Source organism: Salmo trutta, chromosome 14 (assembly GCF_901001165.1).
Source record: "Salmo trutta chromosome 14, fSalTru1.1, whole genome shotgun sequence".
Lineage (NCBI taxonomy): Eukaryota > Metazoa > Chordata > Actinopteri > Salmoniformes > Salmonidae > Salmo > Salmo trutta.
In genome coordinates this window covers 12,835,224-12,846,026 of record NC_042970.1, presented here as the reverse complement: position 1 = coordinate 12,846,026, position 10,803 = coordinate 12,835,224, and the positions used below count along the sequence as shown (strand labels likewise).

Sequence of the window (10,803 nt, the reverse complement as noted above, 5' to 3'; positions counted from 1 at the left end):
ACAGTTAGGCACTGCACGACTTTCTACAAAATTATTTTCTAAATCTATACAGAACACCACCAGAAAAACACTTATGCAGAGACATTCTAATCTCGGACAGAGGTTTGAGCATTCATCAATGCAATAAAGTTACAGTAAGAGTCACAGTTTGGACACACCTACTACTTCAAGGGGTTTTCTTTATTTTTACTATTTTCTACATTGTATGAAAAATAACACATATGGAATCATGCAGTAAACAAAAAAGTGTTTAAGAAATTAAAAAATATATAATATATTTGACATTCTTCAAAGTAGCCACCCTTTGCCTCGATGACAGCTTTGCACGTATATAACATGATAAATAAAATAAAAAGTTAAATCACATTCTTATGAAATATTAATAATATGATAAAATAGAACACCAATAGTATTTGGAGACTAATTTTACATGGCTTAAAGGTGATGTTACAAACACGGTTAGTCAACCTATGGCAAACATACATAATCATTGCTAGACTAAAGTAACTAGGTCCTCATAAAAACATGGAAAATACATTTGACCTCAGATGCCCATGAGGAAATACATTTGACCTCAGATGCCCATGAGGAAATACATTTGACCTCAGATGCCCATGAGGAAATACATTTGACCTCAGATGCCCATGAGGAAATACATTTGACCTCAGATGCCCATGAGGAAATACATTTGACCTCAGATGCCCATGAGGAAATACATTTGACCTCAGATGCCCATGAGGAAATACATTTGACCTCAGATGCCCATGAGGAAATACATTTGACCTCAGATGCCCATGAGGAAATACATTTGACCTCAGATGCCCATGAGGAAATTCTGTAGCCACCTGACAGTGGTGCTGTTTTTTTATTTTGATGCAGCGAGTACAGTATGACAGGCATATAAGCAACAGTATCTAATCTCCAGTGTGTGTGTGTGTGTGTGTGTGTGTGTGTGTGTGTGTGTGTGTGTGTGTGTCTATACAGAGGTGGGGGTCCTCAGGTACAGTAAGGAGGGTGTATGACAGGGAGGTTGGATTGGATGCATGCCCCTGAGGTGTTACTGTGTTTGCTTTCTCTACAGGAGCTGGGGTAAGATCCAGTCCCACCGCTCCCTGGTCGCATCAGACACACCGCTGTTGGGGATCTCCTAGGGCTCCCTACCTACCTTAGTATCACAATACCCCACTGACTAAGGATGGGAAAAGGGAGCAGAACACAGTAGGGTGACCCCCCCTACATCCACACCACAGTAAGTGTGTGCCTGTGTATGTGTGTTAGCGTGTTTGCATGTGTGTTTGTGTGTGTGTGTGTGTGTGTGTGTGTGTGTGTGTATGTGTGTGTGTGTGTGTACATGTATTACAGTGTTTGCATGTGTGTGTGTGTGTGTGTGTGTGTGTGTGTGTGTGTGTGTGTGTGTGTGTGTGTGTGTGTGTGTGTGTGTGTGTGTGTGTGTGTGTGTGTGTACGTGCTAGTGTGCGTGTGTGCGTGTGTGCGTACAAGTCTGGGTGTTCGTAATGGACACTCTGGTTTCATATGGGGTGTAAGATTACCAAATGAGAGGCTTTATTAGAACCCAAGGCTGTCCGATCTCCTGATTGTGGTGCTGGATGAGCAGAGAGGGAGGGAGAGAGAACAGGGGAGCGCAGTTACCTGGGTAGGAGAGAGAGAGAGAGAAAGAGAGAAAGAGCTGTCAGAGGAACTTCTGCAGGCTCAGACCTGCGGACGCTGGTGAGTGCTCCGGACATCTGGACGCAGTTATCTTCGAACTTGTTGATGGTGTGTGTTTCTGTTTATATGTGGTGATGATGGGGAAAGAGTTAATAACTGTGATTTGATATGGTTACACTTTTTATTGTGATCTTTAAACTGTGTCTGTTTTACACCTGATGCAGAAATGAGTTGAGAAAGTTAAGCTATTTTGCTAGTTTACCATGATTAAATAACTGCATTTGTGGCCAGCAAAGCTTGTTGAGAGCAGAAACCTTCAAATTCTCATCAAGGATTGAATGGTGTTTGATTAAACCTTCGAATTTGTGTGCTTTTGGTTTTAGTGAACATTTGGTGTTTTTGGGAAAACTCATTAAACTGCATCCGAGATTAAGGCTGGCTGGACCCCAATAATCCATACAGACAGACTCGCACACATACTAATGCACAACACACATTAATGCACACACATAAACACACACATGCACACGCTCATGCACACACGCTCATGTCAATAGGGAATATCTGACATGTCTCCGGTCTGAGCTTTCACATTTTCAGCATTTCCTCTAACACAAGCTATTTACCTCTCTCTCTTATTCTCTCTGATCCCTCTTCAACAAAGTGAAAACAGCTTGTCTGAACAATAGGAAATGGACTTAAAAATATAGTTAAAAGTTTGCCATAGGCAATCCATGGTACAGCACGCAGGTTGACGTTTATTGGGATGAGTTTTGTCCTGGAGGCACAACTGAGTGTTTCCGCTAGATGGGCCAGCTTTAAAGTCACATTTGGTAATATTGTAAAAATTGCAATAGAAAAATATATGTGTTAGCTTTTTGGTCTTAATATATGGTTAGGGTTAGGCATTAGGGTTAGCAGTGTGGTTAAGGTTAGGGTTAAGGTTAAGGTTAGGGTTAGGTTTAAAGTCAGATTTTATGACTTTTTGTGGCTGTGCCAGCTAGTGAGCATTCTGCAAAATTGCCTCCAGAACAAGATGTATGAAGAAAAACACTAACCTGAGCACAGCACAGACCACACACATATAAATAGATAGCTTTTTGGTTTGTTTTTAACAATAACATGAACCTTCAAGTTGGTAGATTCCAACTTCAGCAAACACTCATGGAGTGTACATTTCAGGCAAACTCTATGACCCCTAAGAATAGTCAATAGATGTATTTTTGTTGCACATATCCACCTTCCTCCTTGGTCCATACACAGTGGAAATGATATGACCTCAAATGTCATTAAGATCAATGTGATATCAAGTGCGGTTTTTACCTGCTGCCAAAGCCTGCAGTGGTATCTGTCAGGGAGCCAGTAGCTAATCTCTGCATGTGCATGGCCCTGGATGTCAAGTGGAGACAGCGGTCACAGTTTAAAAGCGTACGTCAGCATATGGTTACCTGTCTAACAACAAAGGACCTTCCCAAGCTGCTTTTCTTCAATGTTTGATATGAAAAATTCCATAATGGAAAAATCTAAACCATGTAACGACATTACAAGATGTACCATACAGGTGTAACTCTGAACATCAAGATAAATTGAGTTTTTTGAGTTGTGAGTAATTTATAACTGAAGTGCAATGGAGTTCTGGTCCATTATCGCAGACTGAGCTGTGAGGTTATAATACACATCCATACCCACACATGCTGCCAACTGATTTGTGCAGTTAAACAACTTAACACCCCCACACACACATACCTCGCGGGCAAAACATTTTACTGGCCCCATCTTGATGGCAGAGACAAAAAGCTTAGTTTTAAAGTTAATTTCCTGCTGTTCTACTAATTTTGCCATGGGGCGCAAATAAAATGCTGCACTTTTAAAGCAAGTTTTCTGCAATTCTATACATTTTGCCATGGGGCACAGATAAAATACTGCACCTTTTAAACAGGTTTTCTGCAATTCTACACATTTTTCCATGGGGCACAGATAAAATACTGCACCTTTAAAGCAAGTTTTCGGCAATTCTATACATTTTGCCATGGGGCACAGATAAAATACTGCACCTTTAAAGCAGGTTTTCTGCAATTCTACACATTTTGCCATGGGGCACAGATAAAATTCTGCACCTTTGAAGCAAGTTTTCTGCAATTCTATACATTTTGCCATGGGGCACAGATAAAATGCTGCACATTTAAAGCAGGTTTTCTGCAATTCTATAAATTTTGCCATGGGGCACAGATAAAATACTGCACCTTTAAAGCAGGTTTTCTGCAATTCTATACATTTTGCCATGGGGCACAGATAAAATAATACATTTTGCCATGGGGCGGAGAGATGCATGCGGCACTCCAGTTGCCCATCCCTGAGAGATGTCTTGTTTACAGTCACAAAGAGGCAGGAGATGGGAACTAACCCTACCTCTTCTTTTATCTTATTTTTCAGATTACGAGAAGCTGACATCTGAATCAGAACACCCTGTTGAATACACCTGTCTCAATGTTCTACAGGACTAAGAAGACCGTGGCTGGATCTTCAGACTGGTTGTGGCATCACCCCAGTCCCATCGCACTGAGCCAGGCTGAGGAACACAGGAGTGCCCTGGCAAAGGGACAGTGATGGAGGTGCCACTGGTTAACTTTGAGAACATGGATGATATCGGCATCAACATGGGTGTCCCCGGTGATTCGGGGTACCCCACTTCACCCACTTCAGAGGCAGCGCCTGATCAGAACCCTGTCACCAATCGTGTGATGTCACCAAATCCATCACAGCACCGTGGGCACCAGACCAGGCCAGAGGGGTTTTCTCCCTCTACAACGCCTATACTGACTACTAAAGACCCGTCTAGCTGCAACAGTCTGCTGTCCAACTTCAAACTCCTGATGAACAGTGAAGGCTCGCCGACCGACAGTGTCTTCAGTAAGCTGGTTCAGGAGTGCTGTGATAACGAAGAAGACCTGTTTGGGGAGAAACTGGGAGTGGATGACGGGGATCAGAAAGTGGTCATCAATATTTCAGGCATGATGTTCGAGACACAACTCAAAACTTTATCGCAGTTTCCAGACTCCCTGCTGGGAGACCCCATGAAAAGGATGGAATACTTTGACCCGATGAAGAACGAGTACTTTTTCGACCGGAACCGGCCCAGCTTCGATGGGATCTTGTACTTCTATCAGTCTGGGGGCAAAGTCCGAAGACCGGCCAACGTCCCCTTAGAGATTTTCGCAAGAGAGATAGTTTTCTATGAGTTAGGAAGAGAAGCTATGGAACAGTTCCGTGAAATTGAGGGGTTCATAACAGAACCCGAGCCGCTGTTGCCCACTAACGAGGTCCACAAGCAGTTCTGGCTCCTGTTTGAGTATCCGGAGAGTTCCAGTGCAGCTAGGTCAGTGGCCTTGGTGTCTGTCTTTGTCATTGTCATCTCTATCTTCATTTTCTGCCTGGAGACTCTGCCAGAGTTCCGTGACGACGTAGACTTTATCACCACCTTTTCCCTGGGTGTCAATGGAACCCAGGAGGGTCCTCCTATAGTCCAAAAAGACTTATTCGCCTATTTCACAGACCCCTTTTTCATTGTGGAAACCATCTGCATAATTTGGTTCTGCTTTGAGCTTGGCGTACGCTTTGTGGTCTGCCCCAGCAAAAGTGACTTCTTCCACAACATTATGAACACCATTGACATTGTCTCTATAATACCCTATTTCGTAACCATGGCTACAGAGCTGTACACCACACCAGATGAAGACATCAACTCCAGCCAAAACATGTCACTGGCCATCTTACGCATCATCCGTCTAGTGCGAGTCTTCCGGATCTTTAAGCTGTCGCGACACTCCAAGGGACTCCAGATCCTGGGCCAGACCCTGAAGGCTAGTATGAGGGAGCTGGGTCTGCTGATCTTCTTCCTCTTTATTGGAGTCATACTGTTCTCTAGTGCCATCTACTTTGCTGAGGTGGACGAGCCCCACACACAGTTTGTCAGTATCCCTGACGGGTTCTGGTGGGCTGTGGTGACAATGACCACTGTGGGATACGGGGACATGTGTCCTACTACTTTGGGAGGCAAAATGGTGGGAACTCTCTGCGCCATTTCCGGCGTGTTGACCATCGCCTTACCCGTCCCTGTTATCGTCTCCAACTTTAACTATTTCTACCACCGGGAGACAGAGCAAGCAGAGAAACAAGTGATTGACGATGCAGCAGAAGCAGCTCAGAAAATAACCGACGCAAACAAGTATGAGTATGGTAGCACACCCTCTCTTAACATTAACACAATCAATGGTAGCTTGCAGAATGACAAGAATGGCATTTAATGGGTTTATCATTTAAGTGATTATAACCAAGGACATGACAAACTGAGAAATCTAACATATACCAAAATGCACTGATATTATTTTTGTCTCAGTATTTTATAATCTATTCATTGCAGCGTTGGTCCACGTAGTAGGCTATACTATACATCTCTTTCACAATATTCAAAATAAGGAAGTAATATTAGTTATCAGCCTGACTGATCAGCATGTGGATGTGTCAAAGTGTAATTAAGATAATATGAACACAATTACAGCATATTACATTTAGAGTTGGCTCTGGACAGACCTTGTGCATGTAGTATGATTATAACCGTTTAAATCCTAAGCAGATGTATTTGGCAACTTGTTGCCTTTCAAATCATCTTACAAATAATCAAAATATTAATTACACTTTGAACTGCATTACTGTACATTGTCAAAGACTTAAGTACGAAAAACACCCTTGGATCAGGGCTCATGTTAAAACTCGTTTTCATGGTATGCTTTGCGACATTCATCAGCCTGCCATATTCAGCAGTCTCTATATAGATCTTGGCATGATCTCCAAGGACTTTCTGTAAGAGCACTTCTGGAAGGAGACATGGGGACACCATTGAGTGCACAATATGCTGTCAGCAAATCCATCAGTTGTGGACACCGCAGTAGTTTTATCACACCATCTATCTAATAATGCACTTATTTATCACACCATCTATCTAATAATGCAATCGTTTTATCACACCATCTATCTAATAATGCAGTCATTTTATCACACCATCTATCTAATAATGCACTTATTTATCACACCATCTATCTAATAATGCAGTCATTTTATCACACCATCTATCTAATAATGCAATCGTTTTATCACACCATCTATCTAATAATGCAGTCGTTTTATCACACCATCTATCTAATAATGCAATCGTTTTATCACACCATCTATCTAATACTAACTACCTACTTTAGCAGGTTAGCTACATTGCTTATGACTTCAATCTGTATGCCTCACAGAATTGTAGTAAAAAAAATAACTAAGTCATGGCATGTTATGATATGATATCAGGTCAAAATGTCACAATATGTAGACCAAACCCTAACCCTATCCTATATACACCTTCATCTTTACCTTTGTATGTATTTCAGGAAAAGAATCCCATCAAACGGTTACTTGTATGCAAAAAAAAAGGAACAGTAGTTGCATGTTAGCTCACACAATGTATTACATCATATGAAAATGTGTTGATTCGCGCAATAGCATCAATAACACGCTGATTGATAGAAAGCAATCAAAAGAGGAAAGGACAAAGTGTCACACCTCTTTGCACCGTTGTTGATTGAAGCGTTATTCCAACATTTAGCTGTCGGTGGCCTTGCATGGTATACAGTAGTGTGCCGAAACAATGAAACACTGGTATCATGTATCTAATACATGTAGGGCAGATAGTTCTAGTGACTCTCACATTTCTCTTGTACTGTAGTTCTCTTCATTCCTTTCCATGTATTTGATATGGACATAACTCAATTGGATTTAGGAATTGTTTGGAAAACTTTTAGTTAATGCCATCAATTAATTAACAAATGAACCATTACATTAACACACTTTAGGTATAGTTTATACTATGATATGTATTTATAAATGCATGATGTCAAAGCATGGCATTGGCAACCCATATGCATGCTAAACTTCAAACATGAACATTTATATTATCAGCGGTTACACAAACAATGACCATGCAGAAATGGCATTGGATATATTGAGTTGCTCAACACTGCAATGAACTGTTTCTTGAAAGAGTTCCCACATATGCTGAGCACTTGTTGGCTGTTTTCCTTCACTCTGCGGTCCAACTCATCCCAAACCATCTCAATTGGGTTGAGGTCGGGTGATTGTGGAGGCCAGGTCATCTGATGCAGCACTCCATCACTTTCCTTCTTGGTCAAATAGCCCTTACAAAGCCTGGAGGTGTGTTGGGTCATTGTCCTGATTTGCACTTAGTCCCACTAAGCGCAAATCAGATGGGATAGCATATCAATGCAGAATGCTGTGGTAGCCATGCTGGTTAAGTGTGCCTTGAATTCTAAATAAATCACCAAAACTGTCACCAGCAAAGCACTCCCACACCATCACACCTCCTCCTCCATGCTTCATGTGGGTACCACACATTTGGAGATCATCCGTTCACCTACTCTACATCTCACAAAGACAAGGTGGTTGGAACCAAAAATCTAAAATTTGGACTCATCAGACCAAAGGACAGATTTCCACATGGTCTAATGTCCATTGCTCATGTTTCTTGGCCCAAGCAAGTCTCTTATTATTATTGGTGTCCGTTAGTAGTGGTTTATTTGCAGCAATTCGACCATGAAGGCCTGATGCACACAGTCTCATCTGAAGAGTTGATGTTGAGATGTAAAGAAAATACATTTCACAAATTAACTTTTAAGAAGGCACACATGTTTATTTAAATGCATTCTAGGTGATTACCTCATGAAGCTGGTTGAGAGAATGCCAAGAGTGTGCAAAGCTGTCATCAAGGCAAAAGGTGACTACTTTGAAGAATTTGTTTAACACTTTTTTGGTTACTACATGATTCCACATGTGTTATTTCATAGTTTTGATTTCTTCACTATTATTCTACAATGTAAAACCCTTGAATGAGTAGGTGTGTCCAAACTTTGATTACGAAAAAAGCAATACTTGCCTTCCTGAAACAAGTTGGCAATAAGATTGATGACTCAGAGGAGGCCGGTGGGAGGCGATATAGGAGGCCGGGCTCATTGTAATGGCTGGAATGGAATAAGTGGAACAGTATCAAATATATGGAATCCACATGTTTGATTCTGTTTCATATATTCCATTCCAGCTATTACAATGAGTTCTTCCTCCTATAGGTCCTCCCACCAGTCTCCACTGTGATGATTTTGATATCAGTCAGTTGATGTGTATTATAAACTGGGTGGTTCGAGCCTTGAATGCTGATTGGCTGGCAGCTGTGGTATATTGGGTATTATAAACTGGGTGGTTCGAGCCCTGAATGCTGATTGGCTGACAGCCATGGTATATCAGACCGTATACCACAGGTATGACAAAACATGTATTTTTACTGCTCTAATTACATTGGTAACCAGTTTATAATAGCATTAAGGCATCTCGGGGGTTTGTGATATATGGCCAATATACCACGGCTAAGGGCTGTGTCCAGGCAGTCCGCGTAAGAACAGTCCTTAGCCATGGTATATTGGCCATAGACCACACCCCCTCGGGCCTCATTGGTTAATAAAGCACTTTACAAAAGTATGCACAGCACTTATTCTCTAGAGACTGATTATGTACTAGTAATCAAATCAAATCAAATGTTATTGGTCACATACAAATATTTACCAGATGTTATTGCGGGTGTAACGAAATGCTTGTGTTCCTAGCTCCAACAGTGCAGTAATATCTAACAAGTCACAGCAATACACACAAATCTAAAAGTAAAATAATGGAATTAGTAGTGTGCAATATACAGTACATTTAATTACATATGTTCTAAGTTTTATTTATGGCTTAATGAGTGCCTTTAATTAAACATCTACCCTACTTCCCGACGTTGAGTGTTTTCCATTTTGATTTGTAGTCATTGACAGAGAAATACAGGTATCTGCCCAAATAATGGAAAACAGGTGTGTCACACAGGTGTGGTTCCTGAGTTAATTAAGCAATCAAAATCCCATCAAGCTTAGGGTACCGCATAAAAACGCTGGGCAGGCCATTATCTTGGTCATTATTTTGGCCACCACGGCTATGTCCCCATCTACAGGGCACTAGTGGTTACTGAGTGGTTTGATGAGCATGAGCTCAATGTAAACCATATGCCATGGCCGTCCTAGTCACCAGATCTCAATCCAATTGAACACTTATGGGAGATTCTGGAGTGGCGCCTGAGACTGTGTTTTCAACCACCATAAACAAAACACCAAATTATGGAATTTCTCGTTGAAGAATGGTATTGCATCCTACCAATAGAGTTGCAGAAACGTGTTGCATCGTTCTGGCATGGTGGCCATATGCCCTATTCAGACACTTGGTGTTGGTGTTTCCTTTATTTTGGTAGTTACCTGTACAACCAGTTCCCATCCACATATAGAATGATAAATAAAACAAAAATAGAAACTGACCCAGTGCTGTAGGTAGAGGCATCATGCCTATTGTAACTGAGGGTGGCAGCAATATGTAACACATGCACAGAATTAATGCAAATATACTGAATATAACTTGGCCATCAGTGTCCCCTCAAAAATGTCTGATCCATGAGGTCACAGGCTGTAGACCTATACCTCTGCAGACTAGTAGGCCTATACCTCTGCAGACCAGCAGGCCTATACATATGCAGACCAGTAGGCCTATACCTCTGCAGACCAGCAGGCCTATACCTCTGCAGACTAGTAGGCCTATACCTCTGCAGACCAGCAGGCCTATACATATGCAGACCAGTAGGCCTATACCTCTGCAGACCAGCAGGCCTATACATATGCAGACAAGTAGGCCTATACCTCTGCAGACCAGCAGGCCTATACATATGCAGACCAGTAGGCCTATACCTCTGCAGACCAGCAGGCCTATACATATGCAGACCAGTAGGCCTATACCTCTGCAGACCAGCAGGCCTATACATATGCAGACAAGTAGGCCTATACCTCTACAGACCTGTAGACCTATACCTCTACAGACCTGTAGGCCTATACCTCTACTGACCAGCACAGACCTATACCTCTACAGACCTGTAGGCCTATACCTCTACAGACCTGTAGGCCTATACCTCTACTGACCAGCACAGACCTATACCTCTACTGACCTGTAGGCCTA

The 10,803-nt window shown here is 42.0% G+C and overlaps 1 protein-coding gene across 1 annotated transcript; it reads left to right on the top strand.

Moving 5' to 3' along the window:
* Window positions 1–1,693: 1,693 nt before the first annotated feature.
* On the top strand, window positions 1,694–6,253 carry LOC115207424 (potassium voltage-gated channel subfamily A member 10-like). Its single transcript, XM_029774491.1, has 2 exons — window positions 1,694–1,776; window positions 4,102–6,253. Exon 2 carries the CDS (start codon window positions 4,275–4,277, stop codon window positions 5,970–5,972), a length of 1,698 nt encoding a protein of 565 aa, XP_029630351.1. The 5' UTR covers window positions 1,694–1,776; window positions 4,102–4,274; the 3' UTR covers window positions 5,973–6,253.
* Window positions 6,254–10,803: the final 4,550 nt, after the last annotated feature.